This window comes from Neomonachus schauinslandi, chromosome 8 (assembly GCF_002201575.2).
Source record: "Neomonachus schauinslandi chromosome 8, ASM220157v2, whole genome shotgun sequence".
In the NCBI taxonomy this organism is placed as follows: Eukaryota; Metazoa; Chordata; class Mammalia; order Carnivora; family Phocidae; genus Neomonachus; species Neomonachus schauinslandi.
In genome coordinates this window covers 9,064,223-9,088,947 of record NC_058410.1, presented here as the reverse complement: position 1 = coordinate 9,088,947, position 24,725 = coordinate 9,064,223, and the positions used below count along the sequence as shown (strand labels likewise).

General features: G+C 47.3%; 1 protein-coding gene across 1 annotated transcript in view; it reads right to left on the bottom strand.

Moving 5' to 3' along the window:
* Window positions 1-1,269, bottom strand: part of EZR (ezrin) — a 52,953-nt gene extending 51,684 nt beyond the window's left edge. The window contains exons 1-2 of the mRNA XM_021693661.2: window positions 1,132-1,269; window positions 141-228 (exon numbers count right to left, since the gene is read on the bottom strand). Of these exons, the coding sequence (XP_021549336.1) occupies window positions 141-152 (12 nt within the window). The 5' untranslated portion in view covers window positions 153-228; window positions 1,132-1,269. The remainder of the gene's footprint in view (window positions 1-140; window positions 229-1,131) is intronic.
* Between the last annotated feature and the right edge of the window lie 23,456 nt (window positions 1,270-24,725).

The following is a 24,725-nucleotide window of genomic DNA, read 5'->3' as shown; positions in this document are numbered from 1 at the left end:
CGATTCCCTCCCTCCTGCCCTCTCGCCGTCGACAAAAGAACCCCGTCCCACCCAGAAGCGCCCCAACACGTCGCCCAGGTACCGCCGCTGGAAAAAAACGCGTGAAGCATCCCCACCGGCCCCGACACCGGGCTACTTACTGGTTTCGGCATTTTCGGTTCCTGACGGGTTTTCCTCAGTCCCCTGGAAACACGACTCTGCCGCAGCAGCTGAGACCGCTCTCCGGACCTGGAGGCAGAGGAAAGCCCTTCAGAGCGCACAGCAGCCTGCCGCCGCCTGCCGCCTCCTGCCGCCGCCGCGCCCGACACTCGGCGCCCGCCCCGCGCGCCGCTGCTTAAGAACCGGCCGGGCGGGCGCCGGCTGAGTCACCGCCCAACCTGCAATTACGGCGGGCCGGGCGGGCCCTGCGGGGGAGGGGGCCGGGCCGCGCGGGGGAGGGGGCCGCGCGGGAGACGTGGGCGGAGGGGGAGGGGACCCGGCGGGGTAGGCGCGGGGCCCAGCTCGGGGACGCGGAAGCGGGCGGGGCGGTACGCCGAGGTGCTCCTCGGACTTCCAGGAAGCCAGCCGGGAGCCCAGCAGACACCAAGTTTCACTTTGTGAAGCAACCGTTTGCCCCAGGGCTGAAACCGCAACCGTCAAGCCTTTGAGAAACGCTTTTAAAAAATGGTCCCCGCCCCAGAGGGGCAGAGGGCCACGGGCCGAGCGAGGCGGGAGGGGCGCGGGCAGGACGCGCGCCCACGCAGCCCGGGCTCCGCGGGCACTTCGGGAGGGGCACCCCAGGGGGCAGAGTCGAAAGAGGACGGTCTGGAGCAGTAGGGGCGGCCACACCGGTAGGTTCGGCGTCACCTGCCGCTGATTTGGGCCAAAAGAGAGAACCAAGCGCCAAGGGCCGGACGGGGACCCCCACCAGCCCGGGACCCGGGGACCCCGAATCTGGCCGACGGCGGGGCGAGCCCGGCTCTTCCCGGGGACCACCGGCTCGGAGCTCGCGCGCAGACCTCCTCCCCCACCCCCCCGCCGGGCCGGCCCAGCCACACCTGTCGTCGAATCCCCGCCGCTGTCCCCCCTCGGGGCGCGAACCCCTCGACCCGGGCCCTCCGCCCCCCGACCCCGGCCGAGCGCCCGGCTCACCCGCGGCGCCTGCAAAGGACCGCTGCGCTCCCGGCTGTCGGTGAGTCCGTGCAGTGCGCCAGCGGCCCGCGCTCCCGAGAGCCCTCGACTGGGCGGGGTCCCGGGGCCGCGCCCCTGACCTCCCCGCCCGTCGGACCTGCGAGGTGCTCCCGGCGCGCAAGATGGCTGCGACTGCTACCCGCGTCCTGGGGCGCCCCACGCCACGCCACGCCCACCCCGTGGGGCGCCTCCGCCCGCCCAGCCCCACTCTACCCTACCCCACCCGGCCGGGCGTCCGCCGAGGGCCGCGGAGACCCGCGTGGGCGCGTCTCCCGCCGCCTCTCCTGGTTGCAAAGACCTTTCCCTCTTCGCCGCCTGTCCCTTTGCCCTTGCGGAGAACTTTGCCGAATTTGGTTCAACTGCTGATAGCAGATGTAAGGTGTGAGATCGTTTGCTCCACAGTGGACCGAGGGAAATAAAGAAAGTGTAAATAAACCTGGAGGAGCCGGAGGCCACAGTGCCCCGGTGCTGGGCCATTTGAAGGTGGGGCTGCCCCGGTGGTCAGGTCCTTTGTAGTCCGTGCGCCACGACGAGGCCGGGTTCCCAGAACCCCGGGCCGCTGTGTCTCGGCGCACGTGGTCAGAGCCCCTGCCTTCGGATTTGGCTGAGGGGACACAAGCATAGAAGACGCTCCACGGTGGAACGCTCTGCTTAAAGGACACATTGTGGTCTCGTTTGAGTAACTATGGTAAAATCTCCACAAAGACTGAGATTCTGGGAATTATTTTAAATAATTTTTGCAAATGGTTCTCAAGAGGAATTTTTTTAAAAACACATGTACTTCGGTGGCCAATAGGATTTGTTGCACAGTGATTAAGACCGCTAACTCTAGGGCAGTGGTTCTCAAAGCGTGCTTCCCAGACTAGCTGCCGTGGACCTCACCTGTGAACTTGCAGAAATGGAAATTCACAGGTACCGCCCTCGGAATCAAACTCGGGCCAGGGCCCAGCAGTCTGTGTCTTCCTGCGCTCCAGGTGATGCGGGCTAATGCTTGAGACCAGAGCCTCCTCTGAATTCCTTTCCTGGGCTCACCACTAACTCCCTACTAGAGAGAGTTATTTAACTAGTTTGTGCTTTCACATCTGTAAAATGGCATAATTATGGCACCTATTTCACGGGGTCATTATGAGGATTAGAGGTAATATATGTAAGATGCCTCGAACAGTGCTTAAATCTATCCTGGTACAGAGAGTAACCAGTGACTTTCGGCAAAGCACCAAATAAGACAGTTTCCCAGTGTGTCTAGCAGCACCACCTATATGGGCTTGTAGGGATTAAAGGATTTAATGCAATAATGCATGCAAAATGCTTAGCATAGGGTGGGCCTCCTAGTAATGCCTCAGCTGCCCAAGGGACAGACCACTCATGGGGTAGGCACCTGGCACCCCTTGTCAGTAGGCACCTGGACCCTCTCTCAGCTGCAGGTCCACGGCATTGCAGAGGTCCAGGTGAGGCCCGAGGCCTTTGTCCTGTATTCTGACAAGTGTGTTCCTTCTGAGACTTTCTTTTATATTAAAATGGAGATGTGAGGGTAACTGCAGTAGGAAGACACTATGAAAAGATATTAAATAACCTACAATGATAATGGTTCGGATTGGATATGTCACTCCAAGCACACTATCTCTACCTCCTTACCACCGCCTAAAGCCTCCTTAGCCATTTTTGGTCCCCAACTCTTCTGATAGGGTAGGTCTCTAATTTTTTTTAATCATACACGGTTTATAGCACATTGTCTTTTAAACTAGATGTTTAAAATAGCAGTGGCCCGAGACCTTCTGGAGCATTTCTGAACTTTACCCTTCAGGGGAATGCTTAAACTGGCCTGCAGCAGTGTGATCAAAATGAAAAGATTGCATTCTCACAACATGTGAATCTACAGTTAGCTCAAAAAGCTTAATGAAAAGAAAAGATCACAAGTTTCAGGAGCAAATAGAGCTAAGTCTGAATTCTGGGTGCGATACTGACATGCCGATCTTTTGGGCAAGTGTCTTAAAGTGATTGAGCTCCCACCTCTTCATCTGTAGAGCGGACATAATATATATTTCGTGGTGTTCTTGTGTCACTGAGTCATATAATGGAGCATTTAATTTTGACTTTTCTCCTGTAAGCTAAAATAGTATAGAGACACAGTTTGCATACACATTCCTCATGCGTCTTACTCTAAGTATTATACTTACATGCTGCGCTGCAGGGTTTTCTTCCCCTATGAAAACATTCGTGCTGTATCTTATGAGTGTTTTAACGGGATTTACCGGGGTAATTTATTTTCACCTAACCTTGGGACCTAAACCCCTCCCTTGCCCCTGCCCCGTCCCCCAACAACACAGAAGACTGAATTCCAAGGCATCTATAAGAACTGCTTAGTACAGTGGTACTGAAGCTTTAGTGTGCATTGGAATCACTCAAGGAGCCCCCTCTAGGAATCACAGGCCAGTAAGGCTCAGGTGAACCCTGGGATCTATGGCTTTAACAAGTCCCCAGGTGAGTGATATATTTGAAAATTTGAGAACAGCTGACTTAGGGTGGGTCAGGATCCTGACAAATGTTACTTACCTTGCCTCGAGGCTTCACGCTCCTTTTGTGAAGTGATCCCCCTGTATTTGTAAGTCATGGTTTTGTTCCTGTTTGATAATCAATGTCATGGAAGGAAGGAAGAAAAGGTGGAGCTGGGAGTCTTGGATACCATTCCCTGCTCTCATTTAACCTAGCTGTCACCTTGAACGCCCTCCTCATTTCAGGATTTCCATTTTTCAGCTAGAGGAGGGAAACCATATGTCTCCCCGAGAACCTGGTGAAAGGCTCTTGGTAAATTGGTTGGAGTTCTTCAGCCAAGGGTGTACTAAAGTGAGTTAGGGAGGCCCTCCTGGTGGCTTTAGACCCAGCAGCAAGGACAAGAACATCCAGGTCCCCTGAGGGCAGCCTTCCTGTGAGATCACCCCTGAGCCAGTCTCCACACTAGTGCCAGGTTATCTCAACCAATAAAAAAAGTTCACAAATAGTATGACGGTCTCTAGCTTCTTTTGCTGCAACAGAGCCGTCAATCGGCAGTAGGGAAATACATAGGGTACCCTTGGCCAAACAAGGATTGGGGTTATTTTTCAGGACTCAGTAACCTTGTGTGAAAATTCAGGACAGTGGGCAAAAGAGCAAAGTATGACTAAGAACTCAGACGGCCAGACCGGTGGCTACTCCCTTGTGTCTAGAAATAATGTTTAAGGGTCTTCGCAGGATAGTAAGCTCGGAGTCTCTTGGTACTGTGTTGATGGTACAGCGTATATAATTTGGATCTGCAAAGAATTCTGGCCACTCGGTGTTCTATTTTAAAGTTTCCTTGGCTAATTTAAAAATTTGCATAAATAACCTTACAGAGTTTTTATGTAGAGTATTAACGACCACGCAACTCTTTGACTAATAAACTCCCTAATGGCATCGCTTCTTTTATCATTTTTCTTATCTCTGACCATTTTATGTTTTTTTTTTTTTAATTCCAGCTGAAAAGTGGTACAGTGTGGTAGTGGACAGGACCTCAAATATCATATATTCCGTTACCCGCATTTCAGAGGAAATAGCCCCACAGAAATTAAATTAATTGTCCGCACTCCTGCACCCAAACTTCTCTTGTCAGGGTGCCAGTGACTTTCATCTTGCTAAATCCAGGGGCCAAACTTCTCTGCCTCATCTTATCCTTCTCCTAAGCAGCCTTCTGCACATGGAACACTCCTGGGAGCATTCTGTTCTTAAGGTTTGTTTTTTCCTCTGTCCCCTCTCCAGTACCCTCTCCCCAACCTCCTACCTCAGGCTTAGCGCTTACCTGTGCACAGTCACTTCCTAGGTCCTGTCATCTGATCCCAAGGCTTACATAACATTTCCAGCCCTGACCTCTCCCCCGAGCAACAACTTTATACTTGGTATCTCCAGTACTCTTGATCTTTCGAAAACTGCTCTTCTCCCAACATTCCCCTTCTCAGCAAACAGCGCCATCAGCCAAGCCCTGTTGCTTGGTCCCAAACCTAGAAGCCAGCATGAATTCCTCTCTATCCCTTGACCCCCCCCTTCATCCCTCATCCCTCTTGCATCCAGTCCAGCAGACCTACCAGCCCCTTTCCAGAATGTATCAAGTCATGTCACACCCTACCAGTGGGGTTTAACATAACATTCACACCCCTTTCTTGGCCCTGCCAGATCCTCTCCCGCTTGCTTCTCCACCTGCATCTGCTGTCAGTCTCCCTGGGGCTGTGGTCCCTCTTCTCCAGCTGCCCAGCGTCTCAGTTCTGTGAATGCATCAACCCCATTCCTGCCTGAGGGACCTCACACGTGATGCTCCCTCTGCCTAGAATGCCCCTCCCCCATCTCTGACCTCTCCAAATACTGCCTTCCACGGGAGCACTGCCCAAATTTCTCACACGAAGTGCCACCTCCCAGGTCACTCCCTGCTCCTTCACCTGATTTGCTGTGTTCAGAGCACTTCACACTCTGCCCTTGTCTTGCTTGTCTGTGTCTTGTATTTTCTGTCTCCCCTACAAGAATCTGTTCATCGCTATGCCCTCAGCATCGAGGACAGTGCCTGGCGCCTAGTAGATGTTCAATGTGTCTTTGTTGAATAAACAAATGAATGAACACTGCTAGTTAGTACTGAAGCCGGTGTAGTCAGGTTAGTTTTCTTTCCAGTGTAACTTCCTCCCTAGCCCTGGATCGCTAACCGTGGAAACACGTTACCTGCCCAGGTCCCAGCCACCCAAAACACCATCAAAAACCAGATGATGGTGGTGGGGGGAAATGTTTAACAAAATTCATCTATTTAGAATCTTTCTGTGTTTCCCTTAATTCCCAGTTTCAGTGGGGGTTCTAATAAGTTTGCTTTGCTCTTTTCCCAGGACATGGCAGATTAGAAGGGAGGGTGCAAGGTATAAGCAGATACTCTGATAGCAGTAAGACACAGTGCTTGACAGCAAAGAGGCAGAAATATTACACAGAACAGACAAGAACACAAGTATAGCTGACTGGGGTTACATAGCCCAGAGACAGATGGCTCTACATTCCTCAGGAGCCCCGAGGTCACAGTGTTCATAATGATAGTTTTCTCAGGAAGGGGCTTACGCCTGCTCTGTATTATCAGAAAGCATGTCGTTTTATAATTTGTAAAAATTATAAAATATTGTAATTGTCAGAAAATAGTTCAATATACAACTATGTACCCGCTATCCAGATTTAACAAGTGGTAATATCTTATCGCATTGTCTTCGGATCTTTTTTAAAAAGAAAGCAGTAAAGCCCACCTAGCCCTCCCCTGGAGAGGCCCTTGTTCAAAGGGCTCCTTTGTGTCTCCTCTGTGCATGGTTTAATGTTTTATAGGAAAAAAACATCCACGTATGTGAAAACTGACTAGCTCCCAAATATATGAGTTATTGGTAATCAGGTGTTTGGTTGCAGAATATATAAACCATAAACCTTTTTATATCATCATGACATTCTTTCTCTTTCTTTCTTTTTGGTTTTTCAAAAGCTAACTTAATAAAGTGGTTAATGAGCTAGAAATGCCCAGCATGGCAGAGATGGTTTTAGCCTCTGCTTGGAATGCCATCTATGAAGACCGTGAGCTCCTTGAAGGTAAGGCCAGGGTATGCTGTCTTAGCATCTCAAGTACCTGGAACGGAACCTTGCATATAATAGGAGCTCAGTTAATATTTATTGGGCTGAATCAAACCCAGAGCCCTGTGTGTTTGTAGTGACTACATTATTTCATCGAGCATTGAAATGTCTGGATCCTAGAGATTTGACATGTCCACTGAAGATTTGGCACTTAGAATTTAAAAATAAATAAATAAATAAAAGCTGTTTGCTAACAGGGCAAATTTTTGTAGGAGGTGATGAATGTTACCTGACCTGGCTGGATCTTACTGAATATCTAAAGGACTGACTCCAGAATGAACTCATCTTTATAACATCTTGAGCAATGCTTTGGGATGAAACACGGACCACATACGTCATCCAGCAAATATTTATTGAGCCCCTGCTTCTTGTCATGCAGTGGATTGCAGTGGGGAGCAAGGCGGATGAAACCCCTAAAGTTCACACTTAATAAAACTTGGCCTTTGGCTGTTTGGGGTTTACCAGACTTCCCATGAATTTCCATGAAATTGGCATTGTCCCTTGGCCAATCTGCAATTCCAAGCCACCTCCTGGGACTAGGTCCTCAACTGACCCCCAACAATTTGATTCAGGAATGCGGGGACGGCTGGGTATTAGAGTCCAAAGACAACTGTAAGATCTGGAGCTGGTCCCAGCTCTGCCATGATCCGGGATTGTGAGCACACCACTTCAGACTGTGCTACAGACAAAAGTGCTGGCAGGGCAGGCAGCTCGTTACAAGGGGAGCAGCCAGACTGAAGGAACGGTGGTCGCTGGCGAGGCAGGACGGGCTGGAGGACCAGCCACGACCCCTCAGTTTCGGCCTGTGGCTTCTGCCATGCTGGAACGTGGGCCTCTCCTGCCACACGTCTCACTTTCAAGACAAGCTTGAAATCCTGATTGCAACCCGACTTTTCCTAATGCTTAAATGTTGGCAGTTAGTTAAAAAATTTTTTTCCGAAACACTCTGCAAGCCAAACAAAACATGTCCGTAGGCTGGGGTGGATACGTCCACTGCTGTGTGCTCTGTAGACTGGCTTTATCAGCCGTGGTACATATGGGTTCAACCCGGTGCCAGGGAATATGCCACTCAGCTCCAGAGTGCTGTCCCTCAGACATGCTCCTGCCATGCAGGCCGCGTGGCCGGCAGGGGCTGCTCTCCACGTGTCTGGATGTGGCAGAAAACAGGCTGTCCCCAGGCCTTGCCACCCAATCTTTCCATTCGGCACAAACGTAAAGACAGTGCTTGTGGTCATGCTTTCTGTTTGGGGGAGTGTCTGTCCCAGCTGATAACTCAAGTTCTTAGATTTAAGGGATGTTCAGGGAAGGGCTCCCCTCGTTTGTGTGCGCATGCTCCCTGGCAGACCCTGCCTGTGTCGACCGGTGTGGGGCCGACTGAGCTGTCTGTCCAGCCCCTGTCCTGCCCTTTCTTCCTCTACACACCCACTGAACGAGAAAGAGGAGCTTCTGGCTTTCTGCACGTCTCCTTGCCAGAACAGCGTGTTTTGCGTCTAGACTGGCCATGTCCCACAGCCTTGTCGTCAGCTAGCTCCTCTGATTGTTCATCGCTGTCGCCACAAAACCTGCTCGGAGAGGCCACAGAAGCAACCTAGCACACTGTGTGGGTCTTGGGTACAGAGCTGCTGCCATTCCAAGCAGCCTTGTTCTTCTTCTTTTTTTTTTAAGTTTATTTTATTATATTATGTTAATTACCATACATTAATTACATCATTAGTTTTTGATGTAGTGTTCCATGATTCCTTGTTTGCGTATAACACCCAGTGCTCCATGCAGAACGTGCTCTCTTTAATACCCATCACCGGGTTAACCCATCCCCCGACCCCCTCCCCTCTAGAACCCTCAGTTTGTTTCTCAGAGTCCATAGTCTCTCATGGTTTGTCTCCCCCTCCGATTTCCCCCCCTTCATTCTTCCCCTCCTGCTATCGTCTTTTTTTTTTTTTTTTAACATATAATGTATTATTTGTTTCAGAGGTACAGATCTGAGATTCAACAGTCTTGCACAATTCACAGCGCTCACCATAGCACATACCCTCCCCAGTGTCTATCACCCAGCCACCCCATCCCTCCCACCCCCCACCACTCCAGCAACCCTGTTTGTTTCCTGAGATTAAGAATTCTTCATATCAGTGAGGTCATATGATACATGTCTTTCTCTGATTGACTTATTTCGCTCAGCATAACACCCTCCAGTTCCATCCACGTCGTTGCAAATGGCAAGGTTTCGTTTTTCTAAAGAGGTCTGGTCACCCTAGAACAGATTTCTCCTCCTGGACCCACCTATCGCAAAGCTGGGACGTTAGGCATGCATCTCCTGAGACTTGCATTTATTTTGAAATTGTTTTTACAGAAGAAAGCAAAGCAGCCCACCCACAATCAAAAAGCTATGTTAAGTCTTAGAGCAGAGTTTATGGGGTTGTCATTCCGCCTTTCATAGCCTTTAGGGCGGGTAGTATCTAGCAGATAGGGATCAAACAGATCGCAATGCTGACATACTGGTTATTGTGACTCTCCCAAAGCTCAGAATTCTGGTGTTATCTGTCCTCTTCCCTATATCCCAAGGCCTGGCCATAGCCTTCTAGATCTTGCAACTGAGAAAATCCCATAACTGAGGAAGACCTCGCTTCCACGCGGAAGATAGACTATTTCCTTCCTTCCCTCTGAGGGGGCTCCACAAGGGTAACCCTTCTGGCCTCCCCTGTTCCCTCAATGGAGAAGGCTGATGTGCGCTGACATGGTGCACTTGGAAGGAGAGCTTGGTCACGTGCAGACTGTCCCTTTGTCTCTCTATCTCTTGGGACCCAGCCCACCTGCGAAGAGGACTGCTCTGCCCCTCCAGGCCAGACTGGTGGTAGGAATGGTGGTCATTCCCAGCTGGGAGAGCCATGTGGTGCAGGGCCCCCCCTCGCAGGCGGCACGCTCATCTAATTCTGTGCTTCCGATATAGGATGTCCACCTGCCCTCAGACCTAGGCCGCATTCCCACTAGTGGCTCTATCACAATAAAGCTCTCAGGTGTTTCTCCGCTGTTTCAAAAGCAGGGTGGGAAAGAGGAGCATTATGTATTAGACACCTTCAAACTGTAACGGGAACCTCTAGTCTCTCCACCAGGCTGCTCCACGCAAGCGGAAAGCCATGGTCATCCCTCAAGCACCATTTCAGGGCCTTGAACTTCCTGCCTGGACTCTCCCAATGCCTCCTGAGACAAGGAAACCTCTTTTCATTAAAGATTTCAAGACACTCAGCCAGTAAGGCTCCTTATCTGTTTCTGAGCCCTGCAATATCAGAGAGAGTCTGGCCTCTTCCATCCAGCACACCTCCGATACCCCTCTCCCACATCTCCCACTGCCCTCGAGACACCTGTTCCCTCCTGGCTTCTCTCTCTTCTCCATTGGGAATACCCATCTTCAGCCACTATATCTTTCCCCTGTTTTAAAACACTACTCAGGAATCAAGTTTCCCCTAAATAACGATTTGTACTTCATTCTTTCTAAGTACTGTGCCAACTCTCAAAGCATTTAAGACTAGACTTACTTGGTCCAAATATTTATGTTTATGGTTAGTTACATCAAAGAGTATTTTTCATTAGTCTAAGTGTTTTAATTTAAGGCAGGAACTTGGTTATGGCTCCTTGAAGTCATTTGTCCTTATTTCCTGGTGACCAGTTCAGTGTCTGATACCGGGCAGAACTCAATCAACATTTTTATTCTATCAGTGTGATTGAATGGACCGAGGTGTTTTCCTTTCAACTCCACGATAGCACTAAAAGTTTTCAGCAAAAGGTAGCAATTAAGACGTAGCAATGGGTGACTCACTGAACATTTATCCGCGGAGACCTTTCACAGAATATTCCACCTATTGGAATTGAATCCAGCTCTTTATGTTATAATTACCCCTTTTTATTCCTATTTTCTGTTTCCTTATCATCCTAATATGCTTAATGCATATCTTTGTTTATATGTATTTTCTGCAAAATGTATATTGTTTTGTGTACACATACTTTTAACTTATATAAATGATATAAGATTGAGGCACCTGGCTGGCTCAGTCTGTAGAGCGTGCAACTCTTGATCTCGGGGTTGTAAGTTTGAGCCCCATGTTGGGTGTAGAGATGACTTAAAAATAAAATCTTTAAAAAAATTATATAAGGGGTGCCTGGGTGGCTTAGTCGGTTAAGCATCTGCCTTTAGCTCAGGTCATGATCCTGGGGTCCTGGGATCGAGTCCCTCTGGCAGGGAGCCTGCTTCTCCCTCTGCCCCGCCCCCTGTTCATTCTCTTTCTCTTTCTCTCTTTCTCAAATACATAAATAAAATCTTTTAAAAAATGATATAAATTGGGGCGCCTGGGTGGCTCAGATGGTTAAGCGTCTGCCTTCGGCTCAGGTCATGATCCCGGGGTCCTGGGATTGAGCCCCACTTCGGGCTCCCTGCTCCTTGGGAGCCTGCTTCTCCCTCTGCCCCTTCCCCTGCTCATTCTCTTTCTCTTTCTCTCTTTCTCATAAATAAATAAATATAAATCTTTTAAAAAATGATATAAATTGTGTATCTCCTTCTGATGTATTTTCTTTATTATTATTATCCACCTGTGCTGCCATATGGGTTTCCTCACACTTACATCATCCTTCCAGTGAGTCTCCACCACACATCACCTGCCCTCTCTCCCAGGTTGGACATTCAAGGTATGCCCACAGATGCCACAAATATTGCATACAGATTTCTACGGACCTGAGCATTTCACTGGTATGTATAATCACCAGTGAAATTGTTGGAGCCTAGGAAGGTGGTCATATCACTTATTATTTGAATAAGGACAATTTAGAGAATGAAAGGGGGCACTATTAATAATTACTCCAGGACAAGGGGCATAAACCAAGACTGTGCCAGGCAAACCGAGGTGAGTGGTCACTCTAGTCAAAAGTCTAAGTGTACTCTCTCTCAAATAAATAAATAAAATCTTAAAAAAATAAAAATAAAAAAATAAAAAAGGGGCGCCTGGGTGGCTCAGTTGGTTAGGCGACTGCCTTCGGCTCAGGTCATGATCCTGGAGTCCCGGGATCGAGTCCCACATCGGGCTCCCTGCTCAGCGGGGAGTCTGCTTCTCCCTCTAACCCGCTTCCCTCTCATGCTCTCTGTCTCTCATTCTCTCTCTCAAATAAATAAATAAAATCTTCAAAAATTAAAATAAAAAAAAGTCTAAGTGCATGGGGGCGCCCGGGTGGCACAGTCGGTTAAGCATCCCATTTTTGGTTTTGGCTCAGATGGTGATCTCAGGGTCGTGAGCCTGAGTCCTGCATGGGGGCTCTGAGCTCATCGTGGTCCATCCTTTCCCCATTGGTTGGTGGTGTTATCTCTATCACGCATGAAGTTCCCGCGTGCACCTGGGTCTGACTGCCAGGTGGTCTGTGTGTTCAGGCATCTTACTGCCTGTGGCTCTGAGGTCAGCATAACTTAACACCCGGCAGGGCAGATTTCTCTTCAGTACTCCTCTTTGCTCAGTGTGAATCTTTATGAGGTCCCATTATAAACAAATGGATCTCATAAAGATCTCTGCCGGGATATGTCCAGAACAGGCTTAGTTGCTCCACTTGGATTTTTTATTTTTTTAAGATTTATTTATTTATTTGAGAAAGAGAAGGAGAGAGCGTGCATGAGTGGGGAGAGGGAGAATCTTAAGCCAACTCCACACTGAGCATGGAGCCTGCCACGGGGCTGGATCTCACGACCCTGAGATCACGACTTGAACCAAAATCAAGAGTCAGATGCTTAACTGACTGAGCCACCCGGGGACCCCGGATAACTTTTTTAAATTTTGTTTTATTTTTTGAGTTATCGCTACACCCAAAGTGGGGCTCGAACTCATAACCCTGAGACCAAGAGTCGCACTTTCTATCGACTGAGCCAGAGAGGTGCCCTTCCACTTGGATATTTTATCCCAACTTTTATCTCTTACTATCATGCTCAATGTTTGATCATTAAATACGAAGGGTTCTTTATAAATTTAAAACGTTTCTTGTAGAATTCAGAGGGGTATTTCACTTCTACTCAATTAAAATTGTTGCGAACCTTTGTAGCACACACCTCTGAAAAAGCGAGAGCAACACACTGTGTCATCTGAGAAGGGTCCCTTTGCTGCTAAGAGACACAGGTGTGTGGCTAGGATGGTGCTTGGCTTGCCTGTTGTGTGGAGAACTGGGAGAGCATCCTGGCCTCCTCCATGCCCAGGTACTCTGGGAGGGAGTGGTACAAGAAACTCTGCTTCTGCTCCAAGGATCTGCCAGGCAGGCCACAGGTCAGATTACCCCTGAAGACGCTCAGTGCCCACTTGGCAGTCAGATTGGTTGTAAATATCTGCATCACCCACAGCTCCTTTCCTCCTTCCCATCCACACCCTCCGGACTTATCCTGGACAATTCCACTCATATCTGCCCTTTCTTTTTCTAGCCTGAATCCCACTGCTATTTTTCCCAGCCTGGTTTCCAGCCCTTTTCTCCCCCAGCTAGAGTCACTCGGTCCACACTAGCCCTCTGCCAGCCCCCAGGGTCTGTGTGGACTACGGTCTGGTCTGGGCGTAGGCTACGACATGCATCAAGGCAGTCTGGCTGGCTTTGGGCTTCTACTTTTCATTTCCATGTCACACCCAGATCTGGTCATTCGTATCACTGGTCTGTATTTTCTCAGCCATCTTAGTAAGTGCCAGTCCTCTGCAAGGCACTAGACCAGCCCTTGTTTTATTTTCTGAGTCTGCATGCTTGCCAGGTAACCCTCTTCTCCAGGTATCCCAGACCCTTGAGAACCTGGGTGATGCCTCATTCTTTGATTCTTCCTCTGAGTAATTAAAGTCTCGGGTGAGGATCTATTACCCACTGACCCATTTCCCCACATGCAGACCACCACAGACTTTAAAGGGCCCCACATTTACTCTTCCCAGTGGCTTTGAGAGGTGGGTGTTCACAGGTCAGTGCCATGGGGGAGGAAGCTGAGGCTTGGAGGTGAAGTCACTTTCCCAGGGCGGATGGCCAGGACTGAGGCCAGACTATTGAACAGCGAGCGAAGCCCTCACTCTCCCCTCGGCATCTCAGAGCCCACGGCCCCCCATCCCCTGTCTTGCTGTCATCTGTATCTAAAATGGGGCAAGGCCACTTTGAGATGCTCAGTACCTCTGTCCTGGACAACCCCAATAATCTTCACATTGTGGCTTTTTCATCTGTTCATTTAGCCAACAAATACTCATTAAGCGCCCCGTTCCTGCCAGACAGCTTCCACATGGTCTATTTTTCAGTTCAACATTGACACAGCAGCCAGAACTATGGCTTGGATCATGTCACACTCCTGCTCACAAACTTTCAGGGCTCTAGCTCAAGGCAGGGCCTGCTGGAGTGGCTGGAAGAACTGGGACCTGGACCCAGGCCATCATCTGTGGGGTCAGAGAGGCTGGCCCAGCTGGGCAGAGGGCACAACCAGGCAGCTCAGTGGGAGTGACCATGGGTGGAAGGTCCTGGAAGGAGTCACCAGACTCAGGGAAGGTTCAAGGCCCAGATGCCAGAGGAAGGACTCGGTTCCCAGGGAGAGACCTGCAAATGAATGGAGGTCCCTGCCCAGAAGACCTGACTACTACACTGAACAGCACGAGGAGACTGGGGAGCAGGGCAGAGAAAGGGGGTGGACTGTGTCCTGTCTAGCAGAGAAAATCTGCTTTGGGGCAAGATGGCTCCTGGGCCCCGAGGAGACACCTTGGACTTCTCATTGAAGAGGGGGTGCCAGACAAGACTGGGGGCAGACAGCCTGACAATCTCTCCCCACCCCCTGGCTGCACTGACACAGGGCCTTCTCCCCTCCAAGGCTGGCTGGAGGCCCCTCCTCTGTGCCCGGGCTTGTGCCCTTCCAAGGCCCGGGTATGCTCCTCAGCCCCCCTGCCCCACCTCTTCACTTCCTGAAGCCGACTTACCCTTTAAGACAAGCGCAAAGGCAGCATGCTTTTTTTTTTCCCCTTTCCAGGTCTTCCCAGTCTGTTCTTCCATATAACAGAATAATTCTTATAATACTTGCTGTAGACCTCTATTAAAACACTCTTCGTTTTACCTGGTTTATTAGCTTCCTGGGGCTCCCATAACAAAGTGTCACATGCTTCGTGGCTTAAAACAACAGAAACTGAGGCGCCTGTGCGGCTCAGTTGGTTAAGCGTCTGCCTCTGGCTCAGGTCATGATCCCAGGGCCCTGGGATTGAGCCCCGCATTAGGCTCCCTGCTCAGCGGGGAGTCTGCTTCTCCCTCTACCTCTGCCCCTCCCTCCTGCTCATGCTCTCTCTCTCTCTCTCTCTCTCGTGCACTGTCTCTCTCAAATAAATAAATAAATAATCTTAAAAAAATAAAAAATAAAATGACAGAAATTTATTGTCTCACAGTTCTGGAGGCCAGATGGCTGAAATCAAGGTGTCAGCAGGGCCCTGTTCCCTCAGAAACCCTCTGGGGAGGATCCTTCTTTACCTCTTCTGGCTTCTGGTAGCCCCGGGCACTCTTTGGCTTATGGCCACATCATCCAGTCTCTGCTTGGTCATCACATGGCCGCCACCTCTCTGTGTCTCTTTTCTTCTTATGAGAACACCAGTCATGTTGGATTAAGGGTTCAGCCTATTTCAATCTGACCTCATCTTTCCTTAACTGATTACATCTGTAGTGACCCCAGTTCCAAATAAGCTCATATTCTGAGGTACTGGGGATTAGGACGACAACATATCTTTTGGGGGGCACAATTCAACCCATCACACCTGGTAGGAGAGTTAACTGTATACAGGCCACCATCCTTCACAATATCCCCAGCTCCTTGCCTACAGCTGGGTGTTTCTGGAGTGAACCAGACTGGATTTGTCACTCACCCTCTTACAAAACCTGAGCAAGTTCCTTAAGCCATGTGTCTTTTCCAGTCTGTAAAATAACCACAACCACCTAGAGCTATTGTGATATTTATTAGAGTCAGTTCATGTGCCTAGTGTTGCCCAGGAAACTGTAATTATTAGTCGTAGTATTGTGTGTTGAACAGTAGGTACTCAATAAATAAATGTTAGTCACTTCCTCTAATAAATATTTACTAAATTGGCAGGACTGCAGAATACCTGAACTGATGAGCTGTTTCCAAGAGAGGCCAACAAGCCCTGGAGACCCTATCCCATCCCCTGGCATCGTGGGAATTGCTGAGGTGAGGAATGGTGGCAGCCCATCCATGCTTGGATGGCAGGAGATTCTGGCTCCCATCCCCATAGCACGAAATCCTGGCTGGCTCTGTGGGAATGTGAAGGTGAAGCAAGCAGGGACTCCGCAGTCTGCTCTTTGTTCTCTAGACTGGGGTGTGGGGTGGGGGGAGTGTGCGCGCATGCGCGCGGGGGTACATGTCTGCGTGGGTACACGTGTGTGCTCTGGAGGACGGTAGTCTGGAAGACAGGGGCCAGAAGGTCCAGGCATCTTTCTGAGAGAATATAGTCAGGCTGGAATGAAAGACAGCAACCAGAGCTTGACCTCCAGTTCTTGGGTCCTTCCTGATTTCTATGAAGAACCAGATTCTTCTCCTGAACGAGGGTGGGTCGTGGGCACCGCACAGGAGATGGAATCAGAGACTTTGGGTCTGAAATAGAACTCTACCTTGGAGTAGCTGGGGTGACCTCGATGACTGCAGTTTTCTCTTGTATCAAGTAGAACTGATAAAATCTGCCCTATCGAATAAGAACATGATTCAAATACCAGCTGTTAATATTTATGTCCCATTGTTGCCAACCCTTGAAGACACATCTCCAGGGCACATCAAAATTTACAGAGTACTGCCACTGCTTTGCTTTGTTTTGATCTTCATTTTTACAACAAGAAGTGAAAAATCTATTAATTACTATTAGAAAGAAGAAAATACGTCTAAGGCCAGTGTCCACCTGCCACAGGATGAAACTTGGCATCCCTTATCCTCTCTATATTTCATTAACACCCAAAATCGTATGCTTCTGTTTCAAGGGATTTCCTTTCCTTAAGAAAAAACACTGACCTGGCTGGCATATGGCCTCCTTAGATTCTAAACAAGACAAATACTTCCACTGTAGAAATGAATCACCAACTCCCTGAAATTTATCGAAAAATTGCTTCAAGGAGATATACCAAAGTGGGATGCACATTTTTAAGAAAGAAGATAATGATGGAATTTCATGCAGGAACCACACATTTAAGAGTCAGACATCATTGCACCAGGCAATCATGCATGCTGCACAACCCCGAGACACACTGCAAACGTAGGAAGTTTTATGATGGAATTTACATCCCTTAGCCTAGCCAGTGAGGGCAAGGGTAAGGTGTGCATAGATAACCAGAACACCACACAGATCTAGGAAACTCCTGTGAGAGTTACAAAGTGTGGTGAGGTCAAAGAATAAAGAGCTCACATTCTTTGGAGCAATAAGAAGGGTACCTGATGTCTTTCTCATCTGAGAGCGATCAGGGCCAGATAAAGAGAAGGGAGAAAACTGTAGGAAGCAGGTGAGCCAGGGGTAGAAAAGCAAGCTCTAAAAAGTATGGCCTGGATCCCAATTTGTATGTTGATTGCCACATTCAGTTTCCATTCTGGTTCTGGATTTTTTTACCGAATTTGCATTTACTCAAATAAGGCAACTCTCCAATACACAGCACGTGATTGTCTTGTGTCATGAACTCTGCAGTTTTAACAGAATGTTGTAAAAGTGCTGGATTCTAAGTTGAGAAGCCTAGAAAATTATTAGCGAAAGCTGCCCAGTAATGTCACCAATAAACCATATGACGAATGCAGAGGCTATTGGAGAGCATTTAATTTGCGGTAAAAAGTACCTCAAAGTTCAACTGTGCTTGGATGGTATCCAGGAAACAGATACTGATGTTGGCATGTGCCCATATACACCACAGTGATACAGAGAACATGGCAACTCCTTTCAGAAAACCATAAGATATTTTCAGCATCAAGCCTCTATGTTTGTTATTTATAACTCTGAGGTCTGCGATAAATTAAAAAATAGCTCAAATTGTTTAAATCCCTAATTGTTTGACTAACATAACTGCTTTAGACTTTGAGAAAGTTGGGTTTCCCATTTGAGTTCCACATGGTGCTTTAAAGAAGGACAGTCCAGCAGGGATCTTTTGAAGAAGTGATGTCTTAAAGCTTTTCTGCAGAAAGTCTCCAGGGTTCCAGGACCTCTGCTTTCCAAAACAGGACATGACACTGCAGAAGACATCAGGCATGGTCCCACCAAATGCTCACCATGAATGGATCTTGGAGGATGTTCTATTTTGATGGGTTCTGAGTGGTGCAATCACTGAGAGAAATGCACTGAGGAGAAAACAATTTATTTGAGACTCTTAGCTGTTAGGTCTTTCTAAGACATGAAGATTGGGATTTACCTCTGCTAAGTTCAGAGACTAGGTGTGGGCGACCTAAAGTTCTGGAAAAATCCAAGAGACTGAAAGCACCTTGAAAAAGATTCAAGCTTAAAGGAAAATAGCATAATTATTTTATTTTTTTTATTTATTTATTTTTTTAAAAGATTTTTTCATTTATTTATTAGAGAGAGAGAGAGAGAGAGAGCATGAGACGGGGGAAGGGCAGAGGGAGAAGCAGACTCCCCGCCGAGCAGGGAGCCCGATGTGGGACTCGATCCCGGGACTCCAGGATCATGACCTGAGCCGAAGGCAGTCGCTTAACCAACTGAGCCACCCAGGCGCCCTAGCATAATTATTTAAAAAAAAAATAAGCCATGGGGCGCCTGGGGGGCTCAGTTGGTTAAACGTCCAAATTTTGATCTCAACTCAGGTCTTGATCTCAGGAGTTCGAGCCCCACGTTGGGCTCCATGCTGGGTATGCAGCTTACTTTAAAAAAAAGCCATAAGAAAGAACAAAAACAAACCCCAAGCTTCTGAAGTACCAGGACTTTGCCAAATAGAAATATATATATAATATATATATATATATAATATATATACTTTCCTCTTAAAATGAATGACTATTAAGGAGGGCATGTGATGTGATGAGCACTGGGTGTTATATGCAATTGATGAATTACTGAACTCTACATCTGAAACTAATGATGTACTATGTGTTGGCTAATTGGATTTAAATAAAAAAATAAAATGACTTGTACAGCAACACAAAGGCAAATGAAAATAAGAAAATATAAAGTTCTCTGATTAAGGTAAATACATAGACAAATAGAGAATCCCATAACATTGTAACGGCGGTGCATAAATCACTTTTAATTCTGGTGTAGGATTGAAAGGCTAAAAGCCTGAACTATAAACTATACAACCATGTTAATGGATTCAAAATATAAAAAGATGTTATTTGTGACATCAAGAGCAAAATTGGTGGACATTTCCTGATTTTATTTCCTCAACATCCTTTCCTCCTTCTTCCAGTAACAGAATGAGTGCTTGCCTTAGAGATCTGTTCACTCCCCATCCTTGATCCATGTGGTTTGGTGAGCTGCCTCAAATCCCTGCTCTAAGTTTGGGCATGTGTCTCAGAATGGCCAATGAGGAAAAATGGAATCCCCCGTCCACAGCAATTGCTTTCAGCAGGGGTCTTCAATTCCTCCAGTGGGACTGAATTCTGGGTTTTGTTTTGTTTTAACTCTTGAGAGATTTAGAGATGGACTTCCAGCTATTCAGATATCTGCTTGGCTCAGCTGAAAATGAAGAAAAAATGGAAGAAGGCATAACCAAGAGAAGAAAGAGAGGCTGGGGACCAGATGATGTTATTTGAACTCCTAGGTCCAGGTTGGCCAACCTCCCTGAAGTTTTCAGTTAGGCAAAGTAGGAGATTCCCCTTTCTTTCCTACACCTGTTTGGGTTGGGTTTTCTGTCACTCACAACTAAGAACTCAGAGTAGTACGGCTTTAAAATTCAGCTAATTGGGGCGCCTGGGTGGCTCAGTTGGTTAAGCGACTGCCTTCGGCTCAGGTCATGATCCTGGAGTTCCGGGATCGAGTCCCTCATCGGGCTCCCTGCTCAGCGGGGAGTCTGCTTCTCCCTCTCCCGCTCCCCCCTCTTGTGCTCTGTCTCTAAAATAAATAAATAAAATCTTTAAAAAAAAAATTCAGCTAATTGCAGATCATTGCGACTGATCTTCACTTGGATATGAATTTGGATTATCATACAGCCACTGAAACATCAGGACATAAAGAGCATTTCTGCAACCCTCTTTTTAAACTCTAAACTGTGATATGTCAGTAATAGGTCCCTTAGATCAGCTCTCATCAGACCTGACCCCTTCCTCTGCTTTAATTTCTTCATATCACCTAATGCTACCAGACATTAGAATAGTTACTTGTTTCCATATTTATGGTCCGTTTCACTTGCTAGAAGGTAAACTCCATGAAGGCAGGCACTTTGCCTGCTGTGTTCTCCACTGTTTCCCCAGGGCCTAGAACAGTGCCTGGCACCAGAGGGTAGTCAATAAATATTAGTTGAATGAATGAGTGAGTGAGTGAGTAACTGGCTTTCATATCACTCTCTCTGTATGATTGGCTAAGGACTCATTGCTGGGGTCCAAGGAAACAGTGACCCAGAGAGCAAAAGAGGCTACTGTCCACCAGCAGGCTACCGCAGAGCCACCCCTCCTCTCGGGAAGGGACATCTCCAGTTAACTAATTACGTAATAGGAAACTCTACTTTCTATAAATTATGAATGCAGATACCATATAATAGCTTTACTTGCTGATATTCTCAGAACTTAATTTGGACCTGACAGGTTAAAAAATGTATCAGTGAAAAACATTTGGACTAACCTGAACCATTTTACCCAATGGGGCCAGAAGAGAAGCAGTTAGTAATAAATTATGTTTACAGCTAAAAGAAAGCTTGCCTTGTATGGATTAACAGTTTCAATTTCGATCCCAATTTCCATGTTGTTTAGATAGCTGCGTCAGGGCACTGGGGTGGCTCAGTCGGTTAAGCATTTGCCTTCGGCTCAGGTCACAATCCCAGGGTCCTGGGATCGAGTCCTGCATCAGGCTCCCTGCCCAGTGGGGAGTCTGCTTCTCCCTCTACCCCTCCGCCCTGCTCGTGATCTCTCTCTCTCAAATAAATAAATAAAATCTTTAAAAAATTTTTTTCTTAAAAAAAAACTTCTTTAAAAAAATAGATAGCTGAGTCATATATACTCTAAACCAGTTGAAAGATTGAACCTGTTTTTTAGGAGTCTTACTTCACCATTCACTCTGAGTTCTTAAATATTTAGATAGGGAATTGGTTTATTTGTATTTTTAAGAGAGCCAGGAATCAAGGAGGATACACTGAAAAGTCAGGTGATTTAGGGAATACGAGTTCCTCTCCTTAGGGAACTCAGTGCCAAAAGACCAACTACAAAGTAAAAACATAATTACACCCTGGGGGAAAGGCACTGGTGAGGGTAGGAGGGGGGAAGTGTGTGTGGGGAATACAAAGAAATGACAAGAGAGGAAGGGGCATTCTCAGGGAAGCTGACAAAGTAAGAAAACACGTTAGCTTACTTTTTCTAAAAGGTGAGGAAGAATGAATGTCAAACTATTTGTTCTGCTTATAGGAAAACTGTAGTTAAGTCTTGTTTTATTCAGCATGTTTTCTTCTCCAATCGTGATTCTTGTTAAAATGTAGAGAGTTAGGGGTGCCTGGGTGGCTCAATCGGTTAAGCATCGGACTCTTGATTTCGGCTCAGGTCATGATTTCAGGGTCCTGAGACAAAGACCCGCCTTGGGCTCCGCACTCAGTGGGGAGTCAGCTTGAGATTCTCTCCCTCTGCCCCTCCCCTCTCTGCCCCACCGCTCTGCCCACCCCTGCACACATGCTCTCTCTCAAAATAAATAAATCTTTTATAAATAAATAAATAAAATGTGGAGAGTTGGGGTGATTGTGTTAAGTCTTACATTTTCCATTTGCCTCGTGAGGTTGATAGCATTTCGAACACTCCTCTGGTGTGCTTATCTTGCTGTGCTGTAATATATGTTTACATCCACATGCCTACAGTAGATCACCAACTCCTCTAGGGTAGGGGGGTGGGGAGGGAGGTGGGCTGCTGAGCTCCTCATAATGTTTTTGACACCATCACAAGGCAATGAACATTTGGTAGATCAGTGTTCTGGAACAGATGCACCTTTGCCTTACAGTCCCTCAAACTCATTCCGTATTCAATTAATTTAAATTTATTCAGAAGGCCTGGAAAATTCTTAAGTCTGGCAATGAAATCGATTAACTTGTCACCAGTCAACTGGTATCTGACTGTTTTAAAAAGAGGAGATTAGAATTAATTAAAAATTCTATAACACGTATGAGAGATTTTGTAGTGAATAGACTAGTAAGTAAATATTCAGAAAATGTATTCAAAGTGTAATAGGAGGAAATTGATTTTCAAAGATAAGGAGCTTCTTAACAAGAAACAACTTTGCAAAAAGTTTATTTCTACAATAATGCTCAAATTTGTACTGACTTTGTTCGTATTCACTAATACTTGACTATTTTTCAAATACTATAGCTTGCTTCCCAAATTGGAAATTCTAGGGGAGAGAGTGAGTCCCCCGACTCTGTACTGTTCCTGCTGGATAATCTCAGGCAGGTTACTTCACCTGTCTTATGCTCAAGTGAAACTGGGTTTTGAGAATAGGAGTGTTGACCCATTTGGTTTGCGTGCCAGGAAATTAAAAATTCTATAACACATATGAGAGATTTTGTAGTGAATAGACTAGTAAGTCTATAAGGAAATTCTAACCCACTCACTCATTTATTCATTGATTCATTCAATTTTTATCGAGCCCCAAGCCCTGAGGATATTATAGTGAATGGATATAGATAGGCCTTCATAGAGCTTAGAATTGCACAAATAAATTAAAAAATCCCAACTACGATAAGGAGGTAGATATACATGGTGCTAGTGAGGACCATGGGAAATTTGCTCTAAGTTGGGTGTTCAAGGAAAGCTCTCTAGGAGAAATGATGAATAAACAAGATCTGTAGTGAGGCAGATTGACCAGGTCAAGAGAGGAGTGAAGGGGGATTCAGGCAGAAGGAGCAGCAAGCCCAAGTTGTTGTGGAGGAGTAAGGTCAGCATGGCTGAACCAGGAGACCATGCCAGGGCATGGGCGTGTGCCATTCTAGGGAGTTAGCTTATGATTAGAAAATGTGAAATCACTGAAATGCTTTAAGCCAGAGAGGAGTGGGGTGGTTGGAGCTGTGGCAAGACCCGATTTGCCTTCCCAAAGACTCTGATCCTGTGTGGGGGAAGGCCTGGTGGGTGGCTAGATTGGAGGCCGTGTAGGGCAGCAAGCAAGATACTGAGGGTGATCTAATGTCCCCTCCACCCCACAGAGAATGATACCTCCTTAGCAAAAGTCAGTGTTTTGACACCAAATTAAAACAAAAACTGAAAACCTATTTCCTGACCAACAAGGAAATGGAACACCAGCCACATCGAACCCAAATGATTTAAGTTTGGTTTTTTTTTTTTTTTTAGCAAACTCTATCCCCAACATGGGGCTCAAACTCACAACCCCTCACGACCCTGAGATCAAGAGTCGAATGCTCTCCAGACTGAGCCAGCCGGGTGCCTCAACCCAAATGATTTTTAAATGTAATTGTTCACCCTGCAGAGCCTACAAACTTCTTTTTTTTTTTTTAAAGATTTATTTATTCATTTGAGAGAGCGAGAATGAGAGAGAGTACATGAGAGGGGGGAGGGTCAGAGGGAGAAGCAGGCTCCTCGCCGAGCAGGGAGCCTGATGCGGGACTCGATCCCGGGACTCCAGGATCATGACCTGAACCGAAGGCAGTTGCTTAACCAACTGAGCCACCCAGGCGCCCAGAATGTTTTATTTATTTATTCATGAGGGTCAGAGAGAGAGAGGCAGAGGCAGAGGGAGAAGCAGGCTCCCCGCCAAGCAGGGAGCCCGATGCGGGGCTCGATCCCAGGACCCTGGGATCATGACCTGAGCCGAAGGCAGATGCTTAACCATCTGAGCCACCCAGGCGCCCCTCGAGCCTACAAACTTCTTCTTTTTTTTTTTTTTTAAAGATTTTATTTATTTATTTGACAGAGAGAGACACAGCGAGAGAGGGAACACAAGCAGGGGGAGGGGGAGAGGGAGAAGCAGGCTCCCCGCAGAGCAGGGAGCCTGATGTGGGACTTGATCCCAGGACCCTGGGATCATGACCTGAGCTGAAGGCGGTCGCTTAACCGACTGAGCCACCCAGGCGCCCGAGCCTACAAACTTCTTAAGGGTAGGAGATGTACATTATTCATCATTGTATCTTAGGGCCTGGCACCCCATAGAAACTAATGAGGTAGCTGTCAGGCAAATGAAGGAAGGATGGTATGTTGGGTTGCTGGGGCCGCCATCACAAAGTGCTTGCTTAAACAGCATTTATTTCCCCACAATTCTGGAGGCTAGAAGTCCTAGCTCGATGTGTCAGTGGGATCGGTTTCTTCAGAGGGCTGAAGGAAAGACCTGTTCTTGACCTCCCTCAGGCCTGTAAATGTGTCTTTATACCATCCTCATGTATGTGTCTTTGGGTCCAAATTTCCCCCTTTTGCAACACAGTTGTACTGGATTAGAGCCCACCCGAAACACCTCATTTTAACCTTGATTACCTCTATAAGGACCGTATCTCCAAATAAGGTCACATTTGGGGAACCGTAATTCAACTGGTAACACGTGGAGCTGTGGGTTTGGGTAGCTGGTTGGTGTCAGAGGACTCCATTTATCAAGGCAGGTTTTGCTCGTTCCATTTCATAGTGCTGGTTCCTTCATGGGCCAGGCTCTGTAAAGCAGACTTGAGAGTGGGTAGAGCGGAGCAGAAAGATTTCCTTTTCCTGGTCGCTTCCAAGCTTACGTCATTTCCCTGAGAAAGCCCCACCAAAGCAGATAGGTTTTCCAAACTGTTATTGGTTA